Here is a 26818-nt window from a genome sequence, read left to right as displayed (position 1 = left end):
GCTCGATGTTGTGTGGTGTAAGTTTAACCACTGAAAACAAACAAAGCACTTTCTATCTGAAATGAATTTTTTATGTGCAGAATGTTGAAAAATGGGCCGTATCAGCCCATCATCAGTCATCCTCCAGGTGTGATAAACACACAATCTGTGTTAATACCAGCTCTGGGTACTACAGCCCATAGAGGGCGCTAAAGCACGTGATAGATGTGTCAAAAGTACAAAATATTCCATATTCCTGGTTAAGTGATGACGTATGAATCCCACTACCTCGTCCGAACTCCTACATTCATTAAGGCTGTTGTCTGTTTAACATGTTGTGATGTGTTGTATCTTGTTGTCTTTAATATACTCCACCTCTCTGGCTTTTTGTTAGCACCATTCATGTGCAGCACATCTTTAAGCTCAGTTTTTAAAAATGGATGGATGGTAACTGTGCTACATGGGCTCACGGTTTGCCAAACACCAAATAACTAAGCTCTACAGAGAACTGTCCTTCTGAGGCTAACTAAGAGTTCAGTGGGGACATGAAGCTGAGGAGCAGGAATTGTTCATAACGAGTAATCCAAACCACGCAGCAGCATATTATTGACTACCCTGGTGTTGTGGATGGATCATCACAGATGTTCTCTTGACTGAAGTTGGGTCCTCTTTTAGTGCTTTTTTCCTGTCTTATGATTTCATTTGTCTCTGTCCATCTGGGACCACCACAATAGCTTTTATTGAGGGGGCAAACTTTAATGTTCATCCTCCATCTTGGCTGTGTTAATGTGTTTATATTATCCTAGCTATAGCTCTGTAGCTAGATACCAACTAGCCCAGCGTTAATGACACCACAGATATTGCTGCTGTTTAGTTTTCTTCAGTTATGTCTGAAGTGAAAGCAGAACAATACTTTTGGGTCTTATCTAACAAAGAAAAGAATCAGTGTGCTGCTGAGATAATTACACAGTGATGAAAGTTTGGACTTGTTTAAGAACACACCATGTCTTCATTGTTTGGACTTTATGTTTTTTTTAATTGACAGAAACTCTTAAAAATCAGACTTTGTATCATGAAAAGTAGTTCATGTCTGTGGCTGACGTCTGTTGAACACCTTTGGGTGTTATTGGAGAATCTGAATCAGACCGAATCCGTTGGACACACTGAATAATTAAAACATGCATTAATAAAACATTCATGCTGTTTTTCATTTAAACGTGACGTCACATTTTCTGTACGAGTCCAAAAACAAAAAAACTTTTAATTCCAAAGTTTGCACACTTCACATGTCCTTGTGAACATAGTGAAAGAGTCTCTTTCTGTTCGGTTTTCTCCTCTGTAACGATCATTTCACCCTCGTTATGAACTTTGACTTTTTACTTTATAAACGAATCATTTGTGTTTGTGCGTTTTCTTGTTCAGACGGTGTCAGAGCTGAGAGAGCAGCTACAGAGCAAAGAGAAGGAACATGAGGTGGCTCTGCACACACTGAAGGACGAGGTAATGCATGCGTGCACGCACACACACACACTGAGTCAGAGATCGTGAATCCTGCCACAGACAGGCAGACTTCTGAACCTATTTCCATGTCTCAGGCGCAGCAGGAGTGCAGTAAAACACACACATATAAAGACGTGACGGCACTCTTATTTCGATATTTGTCCACATCCAAATTCTGCACACACATATTAGAATACAGTTTTCTTTTTCTTTTTTTTTAAATTGAAGAGGATAAGGTTGAGGGAAAAGGGGACAAGGGAGGAAACAGTGTGAAGGTTGTAGGAGTTTGATTAAAGCTGACTGTTTTCGGTTCTTTCACTTCTCTGTGAAGCTGCTTCTCTGCCAAAGTGATATAAATGTTTAAAAAGGATCTGTTTTCACCAAAAACAGGTTTTTAAAATGAAGGAAATGAAATGAGAGATGGTGGGATGGAGAAAGCTCCTTAATACAGATGATTTTTTCTTAATAAAGTACAAATATGTTTTGGAATATCACTCTGGTAGTGGAACTGGTACTTCTGTGTGTTTCTGAACTGCTTTATCCTTCTCTAATCCTCGACTCTGTTCTTTCTGTCATCTTTGTCATTTAAAATTTCTTTACCTGTACACTCTTATGTTTGTGTGTGTTCTTTTTGTTTTGTTTACCTCCTATATTGCCTTTGTTTTTCTCGCTTTCTTTATTTGCTCTTTACTGGTTTCTTTCCTATCTTATCTTTTCCCCTCTGACGCCCCCTGCTGGTGGTTTGGTGCGACTGCAGGTAGCCAGTCAGAGTGCAGTCAGTCAGGAACAGGTGGACAACATCCTGCAGGAGAACGATGCTCTGAGGACAAACCTAGCTGCTCTAGAACAGGTAATAAATGTTACACAGCATGGAGAGAGTTAACGCCACTAACTTAGTGGCCATGAAACCAGAGAACCCCTCATAAGCATGACGTCATCTCTGAGCACTAACCCAGCTACTTTTAACATGTAATAAAACTGATGAACAGTACCATAACCCTGACAGTACATCATCTCTGTGTACTAGAGAAACTGACAAGAACGTTACACTGACCAATGAGGAAAAAGTCATTAATACCTCAAAGACCATCACGCTGCTACTAATCACACAACAGTTACCTGATCCCAGTTGTTGCTTTAGAAAGAAATGACAAAAATTCACATTACTGTGATTGTCTGCAGCACCTGGACTTGGACCATGCTAACACAAAGCAAGTAGTTAAAGATCAGAGCCGTGCGAACCAAGCAGCTGAAGCTTTGTTAAAGGTTAAGAAAAATCTACAAAATATTAGCATCTTACAAAAAAGAGGAAATTTTGCTTATTAGAATGAACTGCTGTTACAAGAATTACTTGTAATCCACTTGTTCCATATATATATATATATATGTGTATATGTATAATATGGAACACTGGATCAGGCTGTGTTAATGCAAAGAAAAGCGTGTCATGCTCCGAGCATTCAGCTTCAGCTGTTTAATAGCTTCATTTACTGGTTAAAGACAGACAGCCCAATCAGAAAGAAGTTTAATGTTTTATATAATTCTGACCTCAAAACGCTGGTTTGAACCACTTACTGTTTTTTGTAATTGATGTCATTTCACGTGAGGTTTTGTAAATCTGACCCTGAACAGGATCATCCAGAACACTTGACTCACACACTATCAAACTGTAACTCACCTTGTAGGAGAACAGTCCTCTGGGGACTGATCTGTGCACGCTTGACCAGGTATTTATATCTTAGACTAGAGTAGAGCCCTCATCTAGGACCCTAACCTTAGCTTGTTTTTCTGGACTAATGTGACTCTTGAAAACTAAACTACATACTGCTGCACCGAGTGCTAACAACAGAACACTTTAGAGAGGCTTACATTAAATCTTTTGTGCAAGTGTAAAATTCAAAGCGCTTGCAAGAAACTAGATGATAGATCTGTGAGGGCTGCCCAACTAATGATGGTAGGTGGAGTTAATCTAGAATAGCTTTTTTAGAGAGAGTATCTAGAACCTGTGTGTTTATTGTAGCAGCTGTCTTTAATGTCAGTGTGGAACACGTGTTGCAGGAGAACAGTGCTCTGAGGACTAATCTGTGCGCTCTTGAACAGGTAATTATTTCCTGACTCCTCATGTAGAGTTTAGCATTAGATTGAGGTCCTGAAATGAACTTTGATTCCTAGAATCTTTTCCAAAGGCTTTTTTAAAGATTGATCCCCTTAAAAATAAAATAACATGACTGTGTATGCTGAGTAGAATGTGTTGATGTCCTGAACCAGAAGCCTAAGTAGAGTGACTGGTTACGGTGACTGAGATTAGTTGGTTGGAGCTCCTCAAAGTAATCACGATGATCAGTTTTTCCTGCTTTCCAGCAGGTTCCTGCTTTAATTCTGATTTATGTAATGAAAATGTTGATGCTGGAGGAGGTCAGTAACCTCAGCTGTAGCTCATTAGGGTTCACATCCATGGTCCATGTTGCTTTCTTTGTTTGTGTCTAGCAAGATGTATATTTGATGAAATGTACGACCTTTGGCCTGATTAGATCTGTTCGTGTTGTTCTTTGTCGTCATTCTGAAACACTTAACCAACTGTGTTACATGTTAGGTTTTCAGGTTACTTGGAGGGCAACATCTTCACCTTTTGATGTCTTAAATGCTTTTTAGAAAGAAAAAGTCTAAATAGTGTTTGATTTTTCAGTCAGACTTTTTCCACCCAAATCCCAAGACTTGGAGAAATACTTTTTCAAAGTAAAAGTTGCATATTCTGATGGCATACTGTTGGGCCTCAGAGGTAAAGATTAGGCCTTTTGCCATTGTCCATGACATAGACCTCACCGGATTATTCATACCAATACAAAATGTTTACTTAAGTATAATTTGTGTCTTGTGACTCTTGTTTGTGTCGTCATAAACTAAAGAAAAGGTCTCATGATCATCATTGGTGTTTACGTTGGCACTTTTCGTCACGTCCATAAGAAACTGCAGGACTGAGTTGGTGCACTTGTTGTTCATAAACGAGTAACAAGTTGAAAATAGTTGAGCTTTAAAAAATCGCTGCACTCCTCAGTGTCACCACTTTAACTAAAAAAAATAAGAAGAGGCGGGATTTATGATGTCTATACTGTCAGTGAACAAACACTGTCGCTGACGACAGTCACTGACGAGCATGGTTTCATGAGCCAGCAACAGGTAAAGTGCTCTGATGTTCCACGTTAGCCTCAAACTGGAAGATTGATTTAGAACGGAAAATTGCAAAGAACAGTTAAGACGGTGAAATCATTAAGTCCGATACAAAACGCACTGTAGGATTAAATACGTTCTTAAACTTAGAAACCTGGACTCAGGAGACGCTCCAAATGCTTCGTCCTCTGTTCTCAGACGAAACAATCCATGTGCTGACTTACACAAATCTTTGTGTGGTTTGTAAAGCCAAAGTATACATTTACACTCTGCTTTTTTCTCACTTAAAGTCACTGTGCTGTACACGTGAATATTCTGACTAGAAATCAAAATAACGCAAAAACATTTTTCTCCCAGGAACTTTGTCATGGTAGTAAAATGTTTTTTGTGTTTCCTCTGAGACCTACACACACACACACACACACACACACACACACACACACACACACACACACACACACACACACACACACACACACACACACACACACTGATGTTCACACGAAACCTGGCTGTGTGGAGCTGTGCTGCTTTAGAACATGAGAGCATGACTGCTGTCAAAGAAACTGGAAATTAAAATGTATTTATCAGATTCACTGCTTTGGGTCTTACTAATGCCGGCTAGTTCGCTCTCTGAACTGGACAATGTTATGTTTAAAAAACTGAAATGAATGTTTTGAAATAACTTACAGTAAGCAAACGGATTTTTGGAAATCACCACAAATTTAATCAGAATTAGTGGCTGAAAATTGCAGCTAGGCTGCTACCAATCAGAAGTGTGCAGTGGCACAAACTCTAGAGTCTGCTTAGACAGCCATCACCGTGGTGGCTCCAAAGGGTGTAATCCTACAGCCTGAAGGGATATAAAAGAGGGTCAGCTGATGTGGGTGACCTATAGAGATGGACCTCCGACATGGATCTATATGTAGATAAATGATCTGTGTGTGGGGGTTCATGCCATTGTTATACCTAAAAGGCCAAATGATTTAATGCTACAACTTACATCTTATTTAACCTGTGGTCATCTACTGTTCTCTGCTTCATCTTAATCATCTGTCATCGTCATTCTTTTCTATCTAATATTTTCTGGCAGTTGTTATCTGTCCAGGACATTCTTGTACATGTACGTGTTTAAGTTGGACAGGTACTGCAAAGAGTTGTTCAGGAATAAAAGTGAACACTGTAAAGAGAAATAAAGTGTTTGAAATGTGTTTGTAGATCCAGACGGTGAAGACGCAGGAAATGAACCTGTTGCGAGAGCAGCAGGAGGCGCTGACGGGCGAACTGCAGCAGAGACGAACTGAACAGGAGAATCTGCTGGCTCAGAGGGATGACCTCAACTCCCAGCTGCAGGTAGATTAAACAGTGGTTTGTTTAACCTTTGGGTTTTATCTCAGCTCGTTCTGCCGATATAAACGACTCTCCAGCTGTTTGTTTACACGTGGCTTTCTGCTTCTCTCACTTTACGTCCTTCAGGAGTCGAGTTTTGCCAACAGGAAGTTGTTGGAGCAGTTAACCGAAGAAGGACAAGAGAAGGATAGACTGCTGAGAGAGCTGGACGAGGCTAAGAAGGTACACACATAAACAACAACAACACACAGCGTGCCACATGGTGTCTGTACACAAACCAGCTGAACCAGTAGACACACTTACACCTGTTTGTGTGTGAGCAGACAGCAGAGAAGAGGAAGGCCATGCTGGATGAGATGGCCATGCAGCTGAACCAGGAAAAGTCTGACCACAAGGAGGCGCTGTCAGACCTCAAACTGCAGCACGAGAAAGAGGCGAGTGGTCATGGATCTGTGGCTTTTAATGGCTTTTATCCATCACAGTTTTCATGTCTTCTTTGTTTGGTTTCTCTACATGTCTATATAGTTTCTTTGCTTTGAATTATCGCTGATCTGTTTTTGTTTGTGTGGTTTTTAGTTTTTAAAATGTGCAAAAATAAAGAAAAGCCACACATTTTCATCAGATTTAGTGAATCCTTTTTGCTTTTGTCTCTTCTCTGTATTCCCTGACTCATTTTCTTCTTCTGTCTCCTCCTCTCTTTCAGGTTCTTGCAGTGAGGGCTCGATACGAGAAGGAGCTCAGAGGACTTCATGAAGACAAGAATCGCTCTGAGGAAGAAATCCGACAGCAGCTTAGAGATGAAAAGGTAAAGAGGCACACAGGAGGTGAAAGTGGGTAACGAGACAAAAGAAAACTCCTGATGTGTGTCTTCCAGATGTCTCGTATAACACGAGCAGCAGAGTCGTTATCGCACAAGTTCACGATACGCTTTGTGAGTTTTCAGGCTCGGACGAAGGAGCTGGAGGGTTTACAGCCCCGAGTGGAGGAGCTGCTGAGTCAGGTCCAGTCCATGGAGGGAGCCAAAGGATGGTTCGAGAGACGGCTCAAAGAGGCTGAGGTCAGTATCTGCTGAGTGCTGGCTGGTCACCCTATAAACCAGCGGTACTTTTCCGCCAATTCGTCCTCCAAATCCTCCGTAGTTTAAAGGTCGAGTTTGCACATTTGCATGATTATTTTAAAGTGAAAATGCCAACATTTACTGTTTTTAGCTTCTCGGCTGAGCAGATTCTGAGTTCCTTTGATTCCAAGTGTTCCTCTGTGACTGACTGTACTTTATCTGTCTGCTGATGCGAGCAGGAGAATATAGAGAAGAACAATCTGCAACATCAGGAGGAAATTGAGCAGCTGTGGAAAGAACACAAACTTCAGCTGGAGGTACACACACACACACACACACACACACACACACACACTTTCATTTCGTTTTATTTAATCAGGTAAAGGTGTCACTGAGAAGAGTAATGTGTTTTCTGTGAGTACAGAATGAAAGCCGGTGTTATAAGAACAAAAGCAGACAACAGACGATGACTGTCACACTTGATGAGATTACACACATTAAAGCGAGCACAGAAACATTGATTAACAGATCCTGTAGAAGTGACTTAAACTCAGCAGCAGTAATCAGCTCTGACAGTTTCACCTCCGTCTCTACTTCGCCTCAGGAAAAAGATGCTGAAAAGATGCCGAGACTGTCTTCACTCAAAGAAGCGACATCTATAAAATGTTATGTTCAGCACAGTTGAGGAAGATCATCTTGGGGTGGAGTTACAAACATGTATAAAAGTCACTCGATTGAAATGACGGACAAGAAAAGCTCCTTATATCCAGCCGTCACACCTTTGACAGGCGTTAGGTCAATTTTCAGGCACTGTGTCAGTTTTTCTGGATATCATCAGTAAACTGTGTTCCATCATAACCCACTACATAACCGTTTCTTTGCATTATATTCTGTTTCCACCTGTAGCCTGTCTGGTAGAATAATCATGTCTCTCTAAACTCCAAATGGAGGATTTGTAACAAGAAAAGTAATGAATACAGTGAGCTGTGTTTAACATTTTGCTCCATTTGCATTTATTTTATCTAATCAGTTGAACTCCTCGACTAAACTGCTGAGCAGTAATGTGGATGAGATGATATCAAACCCAAACTGCCTGCTGCTCAATTCTGCACACCTGTGAACTATAAAAATACAATTTCCCATCTTAGTAGTTATTATGGATATTTTCTTCTAGGCGATATTGTGCTATTTATCCCAGCGTGTTGGTCTCACGGACCCAGAATACACACACCATGTATGCAACGGTTTTAAACTGGATTCCTGTGTGCATACGTGCAGTGATTGGCCTCCTGCATTAGTGCACGGCCTGTAGTAAGACAGTCGCTTCAATCACTTCACAGCGATGTCGCAAACCTGCTGTTCAGTTGCAGAGATCTGACGGGCTTCAGAGGTTTGAAATGCAGACACAACTGCAGAGCCGGGCTCAGCTAAACCTGCTCTCTGAGACACACAGCAGTGGTGCATCAGAGAACCGTGCAATGATTTGTGTGATTGCTTCCCAGCATGCACTGGGACAGAGGATTTATCATAATTTTTCATGTGTTAGTGTGCTCTGTAGTGTTTCCACAAGTGATGTTTTCCACTCATTTTTTTTTGGTCCCCATGACTGCATGAAACATTGATAATCTGGTGAGACATATGCAGTTTAATTAATGACTCGTGCTAATCAGCACACATTTAATTTGTCAGAGAATCAGTTACATTTCTGTGCAGAATGAGATGAAATGATACAGAATCTGTAGCTGGTTTAATAGTAATTCACTTTAGTTCAGTCTTATTTATATAGTAAAGCTCCAGTTCACAACAGCAGTCATGTCAAGGTGCTTTAGTTAGATTAAGAAGCCTGAACTCCAATATAGGAGAGAAGACCCCATCAGTCAGACCAACCTCTATGAGCAAGCCCCAGCAGAACCAGGCTCAGGGCTGGGCAGCCATGTACTATGATCAGTCAAGCGGTGAGGGGGGAAAACAGGAACAAAAGGGATAGAAAGCTGAGAACAAAATATAAACTACAGGAGAGAAAAGGCACAAGATGAGGGCTTGCAGTAGTGGGATATAATATCCATGGAGAGTGGATGTGGAGAAAAGTGCTAAGTGTTTCTTGGGCCATGAGCAGGACTAAGGGATGGTTGAGGGTCAGCTGATCCAGCCCTACCTAAAAGTTTTATCAAAAAGGAAGGTTTGACGCCTGTTTCTGAAAAGTCGAGAGAATCTCGTCTCCCAAATCCACAGGAACAACTGAAGGCTCTGCCTCCATCCACAGAGCGCAGGCAAGGCTGCAGTCTGAGAGCGATGTGATGTGAGATGGTGGCGCTTGATCATTCATGACTTTGTATGTGAGAAGAAGTATCGTAAATTAAATTCTGGATCTAACAGGAAGCCAATAAAGATGAGCTAATGCAGGAGAAATATGATCTCTCTTTCTGGTTCCTGTCAGTACTCAGACTGTGGCCTTTCTGATCAACTGAAATCTTTCAGGGAGCTTTAGAACGGCCTGCTGATACGAATTGTAGTATTTCAGCCTAGAAAAATCAAATGCATAGACTATTTTTTCAGTAATTGTGACCTCTTAACAGTTGCACTTTTGAAGCTTCTACGGAGGCTTGAAATCATTTCTGAATGTTAAACTGCAGCTCAGGTGAAGACGGAGCGTCCGCGTCCAGAACAAGACGTTTCAGAAGGCGCCTCTATAAATATCAACACTTGTGTGCGTGTGTGTAGACAGGCACACAGTGCGTGTAGGCATGTACGTTTGTGTGTGCGCTCTAATTGAAAATGTTTCTGATTAAAGCGTAGTTGTCTCCATGGTAACTTGGAGAGGTTAAGCTGTGTTAACAGCCGATCAGAGTGGAGGCGGCTCATGTGAACGCTGACAGTCTGCTGCAGACACCCTGAACGCTTCACGCCATCTGTCAGCAGGACGGAGTTCAGCTTGTTGTTCAGCGCCGTGATTCTCGTTTCCACACTGACCCGTCGTCGTCGTGCACTCACAGCACAAAGACGAGGCTTTGTTTACAGCGTGCGACGAGTGGATACCGCTCGACGCGGTGGTGTTTGTTTCCAGTCTTGAAGCTGATTGATTTTGTTTGCAGTGTTTACAGACATCTCTGTTGTGAAACGAGGATGGATGGAGGGCGCTTTTTGGACCGCGCTGCTGTAATTGGTCACTGTGACACGCTGTCAGTATTAAGAAGCACTGGATTAACTCTGTCAACACTGTTTCTAGAAGAGTTTTGTAAATGAAATGGCTCCACTAAACAGACAAAAGATGCTGAGATTTTTAAACGTTGCAGATGTTTGTTGTTATTGATGTAAGGTGATGTGATGGGCCGCCAGGCTGCGTACAAGTTCAAATAATCCAAACATAAACCATAAACACTAAATGTAATTTGCAGCTAAAACAAAGACTGAAAGGAGAGCGCTTGCCACCTGCTCTGATTCCTGCAGTGGATATAAACACACTTAGTGTACAGAACTCCACAAAGACTAACTGAAAGGAGTAAAGACCCAAATATTAACACAGTCTGATAGTGGCTACAGCTCCATATGTGGTTACCATTAGAGTCTCATAACCAATAATAATTCTCATTACTGATGAGCGTAATTATTGGTTATCAGTAACGAGCCCTTTCAGCAGATTAGATGACCACGGTGATCGTGTATACGTCTGTGAGAAAGTCTCTCCTCAGAGACCTGCTGCACTGATTAGTTTGTCTGCGTGTGCGTGTGTGTTTTATCTGCTGGATAACAGCCTGGTACTGAAACCAGAGTGAGGAAACTTAATAGGAAAAGTTAATTAATGATGGAAGAAGTCTAATTAGAGGGCAGGTCAGGTCCCGGGCAGGTGCTCCACGTGTCGGGGGTTTGAGTTTCAGCCGTCACATGTCGTTTCCTGTCTTCGTTCCTGAACATCAACGCTAAGGTTTGTTAAACCGAACGTTAAATGGCAAATTAAAAATAATCAGTTCACCCTGTTCTCTCCAGTTACATCAGAACATGCTGAAAAAAAGCAGGTATTTAAATGCAAGTCTTATCTCTTATTCCACAACACTTAATCCTGGAATTCAGGTGTTTTAATTCCCATTGCTACAGATGTGTAAAATCAAACACTTAGCCATGAAGTCTGCTTTCTTTTGTAAAAGAATGAGTCACTCTTAAGATCCTGCTGAAGTTAGGAGTGGTACCGTAACAGGATGCCACTGTTGCAAAACAGTTTGTGAAGTTTCTTCAGTCCCAGATGTTCCACGATCAGCTGTCAGTGGTGTTATTTCAAAAGTGGCCGACCACAGAAAGCTACCAAGGGGAGCCATCAACCAAAATGATGAAGAGTCTCCAGCGCTCTGCTGACTCAGTAGCTGCAGAGCTCCAAGCCTCCTCTGGCTTTAACATCAGCACAAAAGCTTTGCACCGGGAGCTTCATGCCAAGGGTCTCTGTGGTCGAGCAGCTCCTGCAGGTGTAATGTGTAGGTGGCTCAGGGTTTTTGTCCACATGCTGTACTTCTTGTAAATTTGTGTATTTGAGAAACCGTTTCCAATCTTCCAAAATAACTAATGCGATTAAATCGAGTATGAAAAACCGTGTCAGTGCCCTTATGTCTAAAACATCTGTGTGCTGCAATGAAGAGGGAACAGCTGGCAGGTCATCAATGGCACATTTTTATTTACAGTAGCATCCTGTAAGAAAGCAAAGAATAAACAAGTTTTCTTACAAAATGAGTTTAAAATCTGCAGTTTAGAGTTTTTATTATTTGTGATTTTTTTTTTTTTTTAAATAAATAATGTCGTACATCTCAGTAAAGTCTCAGAGCTTCTCTCCCACCACGTGGTGAGCTGTTGACAGAGGCGTAAGACGTTACAGGGAATTAACAGACTCTTGTTTTCCTCCAGAATGACATTTCCCCCTCCCTCTGTCAGGTGAGCGGCTACAGCCTGCAGATGTTTTTAATGTAGATTTTAGTCAAATTAATTAGCGGCAGAAGATTAGAAGAGAATTAAAAGCAGTTTCCTTTTTCAAATTAATCTCTGTGTCAGATGGATTAAGAGCATGGGGGCATCGCTGGAGGTGCAAATGTAGCTCGTTTAAATGTTTTTCGCCGCATTTCTCCTCCAGATGTTTGAGCTGCTGAACGAAATCCTGATGTGTCGCTTTGTGTCCTGCAGGAGAAGCAGTCAGAGATGGAGAAACTGAAGCAGCAGCTGGTGGAGGTGGAGAAGCAGAGGGAGGAGCACGGGGACACCATCGGGAAACTCAAACAGGTAATAGCTTTGTGTCAGAGCTGATATATCTCGTTCCTCCAGTGTCCAAAGACTGCAAACTTTAATTCAGACCCACTCACACGGTTCTGTCTACGAGACCAAATGTGGTTTAATACGCCGCTGTAAATAGTCCTTTTCCTACTGTTTATAATGATAGAACAGAGAGCAGCTTTTATGAGCTTTATAAATATGGAAATACATTTGTGATTTTTCGTTTTTTTTGTAAATAAAGGTTGATGTTTACAGTATGAACCAGCGGGCTGAGACCATACACTGTATGTACAAGATGGACATAAACAGACACAAATACCTGTTTATGTATTTGTTAAAAAAACAAACATAACAGAAATTAATACTCGTAAATTTAAATTGATTAATTTGTTTTTTAATTTGTCAGAAGCAGGTAGCACGGTGGGATGGTGATTAGCACTGGTCCCTTTGGGTTCTCCAGCTTCCTCTCGCAGTCCAAAGACATGCAGTTAGTGGGGTTAGATGAAGTGGTGGTTCTAAACGGCCCATTCAATTAGATTTGAATCGGGGAAATTTTGCCTCAGACAGACAGAAATATTATAATTCTGATCACGCATCAGTACATTTCCATATTTTTATATTTATAAAAAGAAAGCTGACACTTGTGAGACTTTATCAACGGTGTGAACATCACAGCAGAGGCCTTTGTGTCAAAGTAGCTGAGGATGAAACAGAAAAACATGAAGGAGATTTTCCTGGCCTGAGATTTTATACAAATATTCTGCAGTCGATCAAAAACGAAGGAAAACCATTAATCAACACATGAACATGACCTGATGCTGCTGAGGTGAAGCAGAGCAAAGTTACAGTATATTTAAAAATCGAGTCAGGATTTTAATGAATCGATATCACGTTATCCAAGCTAGAATCGATTTTAATCAATAAATCGATTATCAACACCCACCCCTACACAGGAGCTGTCAATCATGAGTCTCTGCCCCGCCCTTCCCCTTCTTACGCGCTCTATACACTTCTTAATAAATGACAAAGAATTTTACAATAAGAAGTTAATGATACACAAATACATTTATTTATTTATTTCTAGCCATTCGAATGCTCGTTAAATCATGGTAACTCCGGTAACCTTTGTGCTACAGACAAAATTCCAAGGTGAGCTTTTCAGGGATCACAAAGCATTCACAACGCACTGCTGTCTGAACACGGGCAGAAAAATCCGTTCTGCCTAGACTTGAGTAGGTACGCTTAACGTTAGCGCTGCTGCTCATCTTTTTTGAGCTAGAGAGAAAATTCAGAATTCTAAAACAAGTCTATCACTGTATGATACTTGGATGATAAAGAGTGAAACACTTCTACAAGAACAAAGCAAAGAACATGATAAAAAGAAACAATAATGAGGAGACACAACGGGATCGAAAACATGGCCACACACCAAAGATTCACAAAAGCCTTTTAAAAGAGAAAATTTAAAGACGAGATTTAAAAGAGTATTTTGGTGTGAAGGGGCAGACGGTTCCACAGTTTAGGAGTCCTAATGGAAAAAGCCGATCACCTTTACTAGGATTTCTCCCAGCAGAGCTGAAGTGGTCTGCAGCACTGCAGCAAAGCTTTGAGCAGGTCCTCTGAAAGGTCTTTACATGGTTGATGCAGCGGCCCACGCTAGAGATAAAAGGAGACGGTCCCTTTGAGGCCGAGGTTTTTAACCTTTACAAATGTGTCACTTTGAACCCAGGAACTGTGGACCTGTTTAAAAAGCACCAAAATCTGTTTACTCTTCTCTTTGTTTATTCACCCAGCTTATGTGTTTTAGTGTCTGCCTTTAGCGTCACCCTCCCTTTATGCTGTGTGGAGGTGCGAGCGTCTGTTTAGCTTGGTGTTTGCACGATGCTCTGCAGATCACAGCACAGAATTTGTGGGCCAAAATGTTAAGGAACCAAAATAATTTGCTGATCAGATTTAAAATCAGCTACAGGCTCAGTATGGCTTGCTTTCATTTTGACATGGTTCTGGCTGCTGTCTGTGTTTTTGCTGGTTTGGGTTTTTTTCGTGTTTAATAATTTCATCAATCGTGACTCGTGACTGCAGATGAAAATGTTCATTTTAAGCTAGATCTGGCACGTTTACAGTATGGACCCAGGTGTTCATGTTTGGTATTGTGCACTTTTTTTAATAGTATAAAATGCCCTGAAAAAGTCAGAAAATATAATGTCTGACAAACAGAAGCAGTAAATTCTCAGTTCAGCAAATGTTTCTGGCGTTTTTACTTTGGAAATGAACTAGAACGATCAGAGTAACTGACAGTGATGTCTCTGACCTGCTTTCTTTGTTTAGGAGATAAAGGACACTGTGGACGGTCAGAGGATTCTTGAGAAGAAGGGAAGCGCAGCGGTAAGTTTACTGTTTATCTGACTGATGCTGCCAGAGACAAAGAGACGGATGGACTGTGTGAGTGACAGACGCAGACTGATGAACCGATACTGCAAGACGAGAATCTGATTAGCAATGAGAAAGGAAAAATATTTAGCAGAGTAATTTGAGAGCAGTGGTGCATGGAAAATAATAATTAGAAAATAGACCCTGTGTGTGTGTGTGTCTGTGTGTGTGTGTGTGTGTGTCTGTGTGTGTCTGTGTCTGTGTGTGCGTGTCTGTCTGTCTGTGTGTGTCTGTGTCTGTGTCTGTGTGTGTGTGTGTGTGTGTGTGTGTGTGTGTAGCTGAAGGATTTGAAGCGGCAGCTGCAGCTGGAGAGGAAGCGAGCAGACAAACTGCAGGAGAGGCTCCAGGAGATTCTGACCAACAGCAAAACCAGGACAGGTACTGTACACACCCCGAACTGTGATGCTGTCCTCATGTCTGCATGCCCCTACGTTTAGTTAAATGCTGGTATTGTCTGTTCATTCTTCAGTCCCACTGACGCAACATCAGCTTCAGAGTCTGAAAACCTTTAATCTGTTTCCTCTCATTCGGTGAAATGGTCAATTTTCCCATCAGGATTTACAAAACCAGAAAGAAGCCCCACCTATTTGCTCTGGTAGGTACTGTTAGCAGGGCAACCAATTAGAGGAAAACTGGCTTAAACAGTGTGACGGGGAGGCTGTGGCTCAGGAAGTAGAACAGGTCATCTGTTAATCGTAAGGTTGGTGGTTCTCTCCATGGCTGCTCTGATCTGCGTGCCAAAGATACTGTAGTTGCTGAGTTGCTCCTGATGCATTTGTTGGAGTGTGGAAGTTAAATAGAAAGGCCTTGGATATAGAAAAATGATATATGAATGTGTGTGTGAATGGGTGAATGAGACATGTTGTATAAAGCTTTGTGCCTAGTATAAATGTGCTGTACAAGAGCCAGTCCACTTGCAACCATGCAAGGGAGAGAGTGCAAGCTCCACACAGAAAGACCGAAGGTGGCTGTGGATTTGAGTCCAGGAGCATCTCGCTGACCGTGCTAACCACTGTGCTCCTGTGCTGCCTTGTAGTACACTTTAAAAGGAAACTATGGAGCTTGATATGTGCGTACATTTTTTTTTGTTCATAGCACTGCTGTCTATCGTTACCAATTCTCTTTCACGTGCACATTATGCTCAGAATCGCCCCTTTTTACAGAACAGATGTTAAGTAAGCAGCCCGTAGTTTTAAAAGGTGAGTCTTCTGTGGAGTAACACATGTACATTACATGGAGACTTTAACATTATTGTATGCCTCCAGGCTCAGGATGTTTTGAAAGGAAAAAACTGCCCCCTTGGTGTAAATAAGGTTTTTGATGACGATTTGATAAATTCTAATAATAGCTTTTTAAAAATGAGTCTACGTAGGTTTGTCCTGATTTATGCCTGTAATTGTTAAAAACGTTCCAGTAAAAAAACGAAAAGTCATCACAGAGATGCCTCAGGACACAATGTACAAGATTATGCTGACGTCTGCTGCTGACGAAACATTCACAAACACAGGGTATATGAGAAGCATGAAACATGTTGACACCATACCTGAAGTCATGTCACAGTTATTAGGTGTCGTTTCAGTAACAGCGGTCCAAGCTTTTGCTCGATGATACACTTGTCACAATCATGCCTCCAACCAATGAGCCAAGAGCCTTGTGCTCATGCAGCACAAGTTCATCCATGATCATCAGCATCTGTGCTGGAGGCTGGAGCCCTGGATGGCAATCAGTCGGTGTCTAAAGCAGGCGACCCACTTATCCTGGAAGAGCTGGGCATTTTAAAACCAGTTTCATGTCCTGTAAAACACCTGGTGTGATGTGCTCTGGATGGGAAACTCTGTTCCTCTCTCGAGTAATCTGTAGACATTAGCACTGCATGTTTCTGCAGGTTATCGATTGCTGCACACTTAGAGCTCCATAAAGCTGAACCTGACGGGACTCTGAAACTTAGAGGTAGAGGACGTAAATCCCCGAACAGGATGGTGCTCCCATTTAAATACTCCAGGAAGGAGAGACAGCAGTTTTTTTTTTGTGTGTGTGTGTGTGTGTGTGTGTGTGTGTGTGTGTGTGTGTGTGTGTGTGTGTGTGTGTTGTGTGTGTTGTGTGTGTTGTGTGTGGTGTGTGTGTGTGTGTGAGAGAGGCCAAGATGTGATTGTAACGTGACCAGTCCGATAATAGCGGCATGCTAGCCCTGCGTCAGGAGGTTCTGGCTCAGTCCGGAACCTCCTGCTTAATATTTAATGGAGCGCTCTGGTTCCCAGAGCTGAGCTGGACACACTGGCGTCTGCTGGCAAAACACAAGCAAATACACACACAACCAAAACACTTCTTGCCCACACCTGCATCAAATGGAATTTTGAAAGTTTTAACTTTTTCCACTTAATATTATTTAAATATTATTCTTTTATTGCATATTCTCTTATTCTCTGGTGCTTATTTAGCAGACTCTCTGTTGTCACACACACACACACACACACACACACACACACACACACACACACACACACACACACACACACACACAACAAAAACAAAACAACACACACACACACACACACACACACTCACTCTCAGTTGGTGCAGGGTAGTTCTGAGCTTCATGTATAATCTATGAGCAGTGCTGAATGTTTAAAAGCCTCTTCTGCACAAACCTGAGAATCAGACATTTTAAAGTAGCTACTTATCCATCTCTCCCAGTACCTGCCTTATAGGGACGTCCCAGAGCCTTAAAGGGGCAGTTTGTCGTTTTAACAGGACAGCGTGCTGCTTTAAAAGTGACAGTCCACGGCCTTAATGGTAAAGTGGGATGTCTTATAGAGACAGTTCATTGCCTTGGACAATAAAGGGACAGCCTGAAGGGTCGGCCAGTTGCCTTAAAAGGACATCCTTAAAGGAGTGACTTTGTCCTTTAAAGGGACAGTTCTCTCACTGCTGTCTTACTTGGACAACTTGCTGCTTTAAAAACACAGTTTCACTGCCGTAAACAGACAGCTTACTACCTCAAAGCAACAATCATACTCTTACAGGAACAGCCCACATTTAAATGGGCAGCTTACTGCCTTAAAGGGCTGTTTGCATTCCTACAGAAACGGCTTGCTGCTTTAAAAGGATGTCCACATTTTTTTAAAAGATTGTTTGACAGGCCAGCAGCTTAACAGGGCAGTTTGCTTTCTGAAAGCAATAACAGCCTTTATTGCCATAAATAGGTCTTATATGAACAGGAGGCTTTAAAATGATGTTCATATACTAAAAGGAATAGTCTTGGTCTTTAAATGGACTGTCCACATGCTTAACATGGTGGTCCAGTATCTTACAGAAACACTTCGGTGTTTTTAAAGACAGTTTTCTGCCATAAACGGCAACTTGCCACTTTAAACAACAGTCTTAAAGGGGCAGTGTAGGTTTTAATAGACAACTTACAGCCTTTAAGGGATGTTTGCAATCCTAAAGAGACGGCTTTCTGCTTTCAAAGAACGTATGCCCTCTTAAAAGGTATATTCACCAATCCACTGCTTAAAGGGATCATTTATTGCCATAAATAGACCTTATGTTACTGCTGTGCTTTGAACAGTGTCCTGCTTTAAGCACACTGAAGAAGAAAAGAATCAAGATGTTGCAGTGCTTCAGTCCATGTCCAGACCTCAGCCGGATTATAATGCTCTGTCAGGACCTTAAGACAGTTGTGCGTACATGAACGCCCACAAACCTCAATGAACTGAAGCAAGGTTGAGTGGGCCAAAATTCTTCCCCAGTGATGTGAGAGACTGATGAAGTCATATAGATGCTGCTAAAAGTGTTTCTACGAGCTACTGAAACATGGAGCGTTCTTAATTTCTCACAGGACTGAACAGACTCAAAGTAAAAGGCTACGTATTAAAAGGTGGTTGAAGTAAAAGTCTTTGTCAAACAGCTGGGGGATTTAGAGTTTGTCTGGGGTGGACTGCAGCTTTAAAGAGGTGAATATGTCCTGATGCTTAGAGTGAAATTGTTGTTCTTTCAGGTTTGGAGGAGCTAGTTCTGTCAGAGATCAACAGTCCCAGTCGAACTCAGCAGACCGGAGACTCGTCCTCCGTGTCCTCCTTCTCCTACAAAGACATGATGAAGGAGTCTCAGTCGACCAATCAGAATAAGGTGGGTGGAGCTCCTCGTCACCTTAAACACAGAGCTTGATGTCTGTGACACTTCAGGCTTTGGTGTGGACATTATCCCAGCCAGCACACTCAGCTCCAACTTACAGAGAAGGCAGTGTTTTTCAGTTTGCCTGATCATGGTGCGTTTGAATGGCTGCCATGCACTCATCTGTTCTCTCTGTTGACTGGTGTTTGGACCTCGTCTGGTTCAATATCTCACGTTATTATTTATTTATTTTTCATTGTACTGATGGTGGTTCATGGCTGAAATGTGATCAACATCATGAATCTCAAAATCCAAACACAAACATGAACATCTGAGAATATGTCCTGTCAGCCTGGAGTCAGCAGCTGCTTAAGCCAGAGTGGCGTTCTGGCTGAACGCCTGAAAATGCTGAAAACGTTCCATCAGTACTTCATACATGACCAGCAACAGCAGCTGGATCGTCTTCAGGATGTGGAGATTCCGGCCGGCTCTGGATTCAGCCGTGAGCGAGATCACAGATCGACTGATTGAGGAAACGGTGAAAGGAAAATTTTCTGATGGGCCTTTTAATGCTGCAGCTGCAGTTTGCTGGTGTTACTTTGTGACAGATTTACGCATCATTAAAGGCTTTACTGGATACGACTTCTCTGCTGTTCAGCTACTGGAGCACACATTGAGTGCTTACACAAAACCTCAGGCAAGTTGAAGAAATCTCAATTTCAGATGAAGGTTTAATTGAAGTGCTACTTTGTGTCTGCAGCTACAAACTAATGCTGTTGGAAGGACACATTGTTTTCATAGCAACAGCTATAAAAGGTTAACATCTGAGGGTTTTTTTTAACCTTCTACAATAATAAACTGAGTAAAATGTGTGATTAAAATATGTTCACATTCAAGGCCATCTTCTTGTTCACCTCTGGACCATTTCCTGCAAAGACCCAGGTTCAACTCAAAGTTCAGTTAATGTGATGTAAAATTTCAGCCATGCTGGAAGCTGTGTGAATATGCCCAAGAGTAGGATTTTAAACAGGTTTTTATGGAGCTGCTCTCAGAACCTTCTGATAACTTTTGCCTTTTTGTTTGAATACTTCAGGCTTTAGGAAAGTGAAGCAGAAAATTAATTTGGCAGAATAATGGAGAATAGCCCTGACCGGCTGTGTGCTTTCATCACATTAAAATGTAAACCGTGGTATTTATTAAAGCTGTGTTAAAACTAAATGTAAGCAAAAGTCACAGTTTGAAACCTCGACAGATAAAAACTGTCATGTTAAAAGTGGATTAATTCGTGTTTTTACTGTATTCAGTGAAAGCTAAACAAGCTTCTGCTCCTGACCTCTTAGCTCTGTGTCAGGTCGAATCACGACCTCTGACCTCCAGGTTGTATTGAAAGACAGATTTAACTGTAACATCCCGTCATCCTCTCTTTTGTTCTTTTATTACGTTTTACAACTGATTTATCTTTAAAGTTCCTGGTGCCATATTTATCTGTGTGTGTGTGTGTGTGTGTGTGTGTGTTTCTATTGATAGAAACACTGTAAATAGAGCTGACAGACTCTCTGTATGTCGATGAGTGTTTCTGTCAAAACATGACACTGCAGAGTCCTCCATCACTTCAGTTTACTGTGGTGATGCGGTTGTTATTAGCAACAGCATCACATGAGAGAAAAGAGGGTTTGATGATGTCCTGCTGCTGCAACGTTTCCCATCAGACACCTCTGTGATGATTAAAGCCTCAGCGTGCTTCAAAGGTCCCGTTTTGGTCCACACTTTAAATTTTAATGAGAAACTACAAACTGAATGCTTTTGTGTGCATTCAGACATATAGATCTCAGTGGGCTGATGATGATGACTTTTTTCGCTTGTTTCCATCCGACTTTAAAGTTCGGCTCAGCAGAGTTTAACACGCGAGACTACAAAGTCTGCTTATTATCTTGAACCCAAACTGTGACAGCAGCTGCTGTACCGAAGTGTAAAAGCAGAACAGACTGTGGCAGCAGTTTGATCCTCTCACACACAACTGAGGTAATGTTCATGTTAGCAAGCCTGTGAAAGGCAGCAAAAGCTTCTGGCACAACTTCACCTGCTTCCAAGATGCATAGAGAGGATGAAACGATTCACAATGCAGGAACTCCCGCAACACTTAAGAGAAGAGGAACAACTTTATTGATTGACCAACGTGTAAATCTGCTAATAAGCTCTCTTATCAAATAGCTCACATGCCTCCATAATGGAAGAGGAGAAGTTCTGTCTTAGAAACCTTTTCTCAGGTGGAAATACGACACTCTCACAGTTGCATTTGAGTCTCCTCATGTGGCACCATAATTTTTTTTTTTTAAGACGTCTGTAGTTTGGCTTCACTGTCCTGCCATTAGCACCTGACTGTACCAGCAGGAAGCTGCACATCAGACACTGTAACCTCTGAGATACAGCGAATGATCAGCTTTTGAGTTTGATTAAACACAGAAAAAGCAGTTACAGCGACGAGTCTATTACCAAACATTATTGTGTCTGTTTTCCTGATGATCCTGGCCAGTGTGTTTAACCCAACTTAAAAGAGTGGTTATAAAAGTGTTGTTATTTCCATCCTGGCGTTCCACACATGTGCAGTACATCACACACAGCTTCAGTACTTTTTCTTTACAAATAAACTGTTAACGATAAGGCAGCCTCAACCTCATCCGATTCTTTAGGACTCTTCCCTGTGACGTGTCCAATAATGTGACGAGTTCCCTCTTGGTTGCATAATGAGCTTCTGGGTTTGAATGAGCTCTGAAGTGCTATAAAGCAAGGCAGCAGAGCTTTCACATTAACTGAAGCCTCTGTGTGTGTCTGTCAGTCCGGAGGAGGCAGCCCTCAGTCTCAGCGCCCCGCCGAATTATCCGATGATGAGGTCGGAGAGCTGTTCCAGCGGCTCGCTGAGGTTCAGCAGGAGAAATGGATGCTGGAGGAGAAGGTGAGGAGTCTTTGGCTAAACCGGAAAGCAAACTATAAGTCCTGTTCCTGAAGTCCTAAGCACATGACACAGGAGTGGAAAACTAACAGAGAAAGCAGAACATTCTCCAAGTCCTGATTTAACGCCTCACTTGTGCCTTTTAGAGGCTTTAATGCTTCTCTTTGTTATTCGACTCAACAGTAAAACGTCTGTCCTGTTTTTAGATGCAGGTTTGTATTTTTAGATGCATTATTAATGTCTGTTTAATATTTAGGTAGCTTGTATAGTAGCACTGTGAGGCCAGTGGATAATTCAGCAGAACTTTATTAATCACTTAAATATTAATAAGTTGTTTCAGGTTTAATGATGCTAAAGAAAGGACTTAGTTTGTTGTTACATAAACACATTGTGACATCAGTGAATACTAATTGTGTTTTTTGTCTGTTTCAGGTGAAACATCTGGAGGTGAGCTGTTCATCGATGGCTGAAGACATCTGCAGAAAGAGCGCCATCATAGAGACGTACGTGATGGACAGCCGCAGAGGTGAGAAATCATTTCATCTCCTCACAGAAACATCTGGAACTTAACTGTAGTTAGTTATGGAGCATCTGTGATTCAGTTTTTGTTTCAACCACAGACTGTGATGACCAGGAACATTTCTTTTAGCAAAAAAGGCAAAAACATGTCAAAGACGGCTGTTGGCGTCATGAACGTGTGTGCAGGCAGGAGTGGTCAGAAAGTGGAGATGTGGTGTCGAGTCCCAATTCATGGGAAACAGCCATGAATGTCATGTCAGGACTGCTGTGGACATCCACTCTGTGACTCAGCATTATTAATAATAGTTAGCTCCTGACCTAGCTAGCTACATTTCAGCTTTTTTCTTCTGTGGAGCCGGGCTCGATGCTCACAGGTGTGAGGTGTGGTGATTTTGGGTCTGTATATTGTCACTGAGAGCTGAGCGTTAACATGGTCATCTCATCTTTAACTGTGAGTCACGAAAAGCTACTTTAGTTGAGCCTAAGACTAAAAACATGGAGCTGGAAATGGATATGATATCTATCGATACTCAGTTTGCTGCTACAGTTTTGTAAACACCGGAGCTGGAAATGCTGTCCTCACAAACTTTATGACATCACCATTGCTAAACGACTCCGGGCTCTTTTTCTGCTTTATGATCTGTAAAGTAAGCACCAGGTAGGAGTGTGATGTAGTTCAAAGAAAAAGATTTTCTTTAAAATGCTGATTATCTTCATTTTTAGTGTTTTGGAACATTTAACAGACCGAGGTACAAAACGGTTATTTAATATGTCTTTGAAATAATCCTCGTCTCAGTGGTAAAACTGAGAGAAGAGTCGCTGGTGCAAAGTGCTAATCCAAACTCTGAGGTACTTAAAGTGCGTCAGTCAGCAGAAAGTTAGCCAGCTCAGCACGTCGTTTATCTGACGGTGACACTTAATTAGAACCACTTTAATCTGCCGCTTCACTTACCTGCGCTCAGGTTTACATGGACTCTTTGTGTTTGGAGAAAACAGGAACAAGCGGTGGAAAAAACAGGCGTGCTTAACACTTTCATGTGCCGCTCGTGCCGAGCCGTTTCCACTGCAACACGACGGAGAGAAGTTCGTGCTGGACGGATGTCAGGACGGAGAAACTCGTTGGTCTGAGTGATTTTCACTTTCCCACGTCTCTGTAAATACATTTGTACGTCTCTGATGTTTCACCGCTGCTATATTTATCCGCTCGTCCGTCTTCAAAAGGTGACGCTGCCGTGTGTGAAGTGTTTTTAATAACTTGTGCAGCTATCAGCAGACTTATTTTTCAATCAAGTATCGTCCTCCTCGTCTGGCTGAAGTTATGTTCAAGGTCATCATTCCTGGCCTCACAAACACTTTGTTTGGTCACACCTGGACCATTTGCCAGATTTTGACTCACCTGAGGAGCACCAGTGTTCACCGCACAGGTGTAAGAGGTGCAGAGGTCCACTTCAAACGACTGATTTCAGCTTGTGTTGTAATAAATGTGGCTCTTTAGAATGAATTAGAAAGTTGGTCGCTGCTGCAGAAGAATATGATAGATATCGTGTGCCTTATTTTTGTGGCTTTGATTTCTGTGGTAAAAAAATCAAATTAAAGCCGTAAAATAGAACAATCTGAACACTCGTGCAGTCTGAGTGTGAACTGCAGATGGACTGAAACGTGGCAGGTTTGGATTTTAAACAGAAGTAAACAAAAAGCAGCTTCTCATGTTAATCCTCTCGCTCCCCTCAGTGTAAAACTCTTTGAACGACTCTGTGGGAAATGTGCTGTATAAATAGTTACCTTTCCTCCATCCCTCCCCCCCTCGTCCCGCTGCCTCACGCTGTCCTTTCTCTCCTGCTGTTTTCAATTTCATGTTTGACTGCTTCAGCCCTCCTCTGTCTCTCCATTCCACTCCCATTAACGCAGTAATGATGGTAAATCTAATGGGCAGTAAAACTGAGAGCGGAGCTGCTTCTCTAAAGGCTGGACTGTCTGTGTGTGTGTGAATATTTCAAACTGCACTCGTTAGAAAAGCACTCGCACACACAGTTATATGCTTTACATTCAGTGTTCATTTACATTTGTTTAAAACTTGTCTTGAAAAGCTGACTGAGCGCGCTGCAGTCCGTTTAACCAGCTGCAGAGTTTCCAGCATGATACGAGGAGCAGCTGAGTGGGCGGTGCCTTGCTTGAGGGCTTCTCGGCAGCTCCTGGCGAGATGATGACTCACTGATATTGTGATCGTCAGAATCTGGGTGAAACAGGCTTTGGAGGGATGACAGAGTCACCCCAGTAAACCGTATAAACGATTTATTGTGATGATAGGAAACAAACCGAATAGATGAGCTGCCGATGATTGATGACGGGGTTAGCTGACTCGGCTACCAAAAACGAAATGTTCAAAGCCACCTGTAACTACCCAGAGTGTGTCTTGCACCACAGCCCTCGTAGATAACGTCCATGATCTGTGTTGCAAACTAGCAGCGTGGGAAGATTTTTGATGTAGAACATAAATGGCTGTGTGTCTGCTGTGCTCGAGTAAATACAGACGTAACTATTCAAGCAGTGTGTAACTAAGCAGGTGAGCCTGCTGGTACTATTAGCACTGCTAATGTTAGCCACACTGTGTTTTCTTACTGTTAGAGTCAGTTTTTAATGTCTGTTTCCATGATTGGTGGCGAGCTTCACCTCTGTGTTCCTGCACGCAAAGACCCCAATGAGCAGATCCCCGTTATCGAGCAGGCTCTTGTTCGTGTGTCCTACGATGGATTCTTGGGCTCTCTGGCTTTTTATTAGGAATCTTTGTGTAAATTAACTGATCATTTTGTTGAAGCAGAAAAATAGGACAGTTTTTAGTGTTTCAGAAACCTGACCGCTCTGAGAGGAATCTAGAGTGATGTTTCAGGGTTTCAAGGTCACGAATCTTATAATTTCAGTAATGTTCCTTCCCGAAGCTTTGTGTGCAACGTTTGGTTAGAAATAAAGGAAAACACCAAAACAAACAAACCTCCTGTTTCCACTCCTCACCCTCCTCTTCATCTCCTTGTTCTTATCTCCTTATTTCCCTGTTGTGACTGCTTCTGGTGTTTTCTTCGGGCCGTTTGACCAGCATGTTTCTTTTAAAACGAATCTCTGTTGAATCTCGCGTCTTTGCTTTTTTGCTCAGATGTGTCGGGGAGCACGGTCGGAGGTCACGGAGGCTCTCAGGGAGACCGGGGAGGTCTGGGTTCGGTCCTAAGAGAGCTGGTGAAACCAGGAGACGAGAATCTGAGGGAGATGAACAAGAAGCTGCAGCACATGTTGGAGGAGCAGCTCACCAAGAACATGCACCTGCAGAAGGTAACGGTCCACACCAACATGCTACATGGACAGTTTCCACGGGGTGAGGGTTTAGTTCTATAAAATATCCTTTAAATTACCGATTCAAACACACACAGGGTGATGATTTTCATCTTCACCGACTTGACTGTTTAGACCAATAACAGCAGAAAGTACAGCCTGGAAGTTTCACAGGTGGCTAAACAATGTTTTTTCAGATTGGCTGAGACTGATTGAAGTGTTTCCACAGGTCTTATTATTAATTTTTAATCTGCTAATCCATCAGTTTGCTGCATTCATCTTTGTCCAGGAAACCTTCACTGATCTCATTACTGAGAATGATTAATTAATACAGCTGAAAGAAATCTGATAGAAACATCAATAAACACTTAATAAAAGACTGAAGATGAAACACGTAAACAATGTATGTACAGTTTCATTAAGGTAATGTACACACACGGAGACCATCAGCCTTGTGGGTTTCTTTATGTGGTCACTCCACCCTTTTCCAGCTAAGAACCATCAGCTCAGACTTGGAGTTGATGGTTCTCATCCAAACCACTTTGCCCCAGTGCGAGGTCATCGCCAAAACAGCGAATGTCCATGGTCTACCACTCGCTTTTATCTCACACAAACAATTACACACACGCAGTAACAGCAAGTGTAGCAATCTGTGCTGTGCATACGGGCGCTTTGATGAAAATGTGACAGCACGCCACGTCAACGCAACTGCTGTGATTGGCCTGTTCCGTAACATTGATTCCTCCTATGCTTTTTTCTCATATAGCATTTCACCGCAGGTTTGAATGAATCACTGAGAGAATATCAATCATTGTCTCAGCATAAGGAATAATCATCGCTCTTTCAAGTGTCAGATCTTCCTAGAGGGAGATCGTTGAAAGTATCAGGCGTGAGGTAAAGTCCAAAGATGTGGAAACACTTCAGGGACAAACACGTTTGACTTTGAAAAAGAAACAAAAAACACACTGCAAGAAAAAATGGGGGGAAAAGTCCTGACATATTATTTTTTTCTATCGTGGCTCACACACACACACACACACACACACACACACACACACACACACACACACGGCGAAGGTGAAGTTGTACAAAGATTCGCTCAGAAGTCTAAATCAGCCATAAATGGGGATGTTCATGGTTTTTGAATAAAAATAAAAAAGCTTACAAAGCTTAACCTTATGCAA

At 42.0% G+C, this 26818-nt stretch overlaps 1 protein-coding gene across 2 annotated transcripts in view; it reads left to right on the top strand.

Annotated features, from left to right (window-relative positions):
* Positions 1–26818, top strand: part of gripap1 (GRIP1 associated protein 1) — a 42084-nt gene that overhangs the window by 12422 nt on the left and 2844 nt on the right. The window contains exons 14-29 of one of the 2 annotated variants that reach the window (XM_042224471.1): positions 1402–1479; positions 2237–2329; positions 3165–3206; positions 5866–6000; positions 6124–6219; positions 6321–6431; positions 6701–6802; positions 6941–7054; positions 7294–7371; positions 12215–12310; positions 14630–14686; positions 15010–15109; positions 18729–18859; positions 21681–21797; positions 22227–22320; positions 25462–25634. In XM_042224471.1, the coding sequence (XP_042080405.1) occupies positions 1402–1479; positions 2237–2329; positions 3165–3206; positions 5866–6000; positions 6124–6219; positions 6321–6431; positions 6701–6802; positions 6941–7054; positions 7294–7371; positions 12215–12310; positions 14630–14686; positions 15010–15109; positions 18729–18859; positions 21681–21797; positions 22227–22320; positions 25462–25634 (1617 nt within the window). The remainder of the gene's footprint in view (positions 1–1401; positions 1480–2236; positions 2330–3164; positions 3207–5865; positions 6001–6123; positions 6220–6320; positions 6432–6700; positions 6803–6940; positions 7055–7293; positions 7372–12214; positions 12311–14629; positions 14687–15009; positions 15110–18728; positions 18860–21680; positions 21798–22226; positions 22321–25461; positions 25635–26818) is intronic. The other variant, XM_042224472.1, reaches the window with a different exon arrangement.

The sequence above is a fragment of the Haplochromis burtoni genome, unplaced genomic scaffold (assembly GCF_018398535.1).
Source record: "Haplochromis burtoni strain Fernald_Lab_line unplaced genomic scaffold, NCSU_Asbu1 Contig_138, whole genome shotgun sequence".
Lineage (NCBI taxonomy): Eukaryota > Metazoa > Chordata > Actinopteri > Cichliformes > Cichlidae > Haplochromis > Haplochromis burtoni.
Note: the sequence above shows the minus strand (reverse complement) of the source record. Positions and strands in the feature narration are given on the sequence as shown.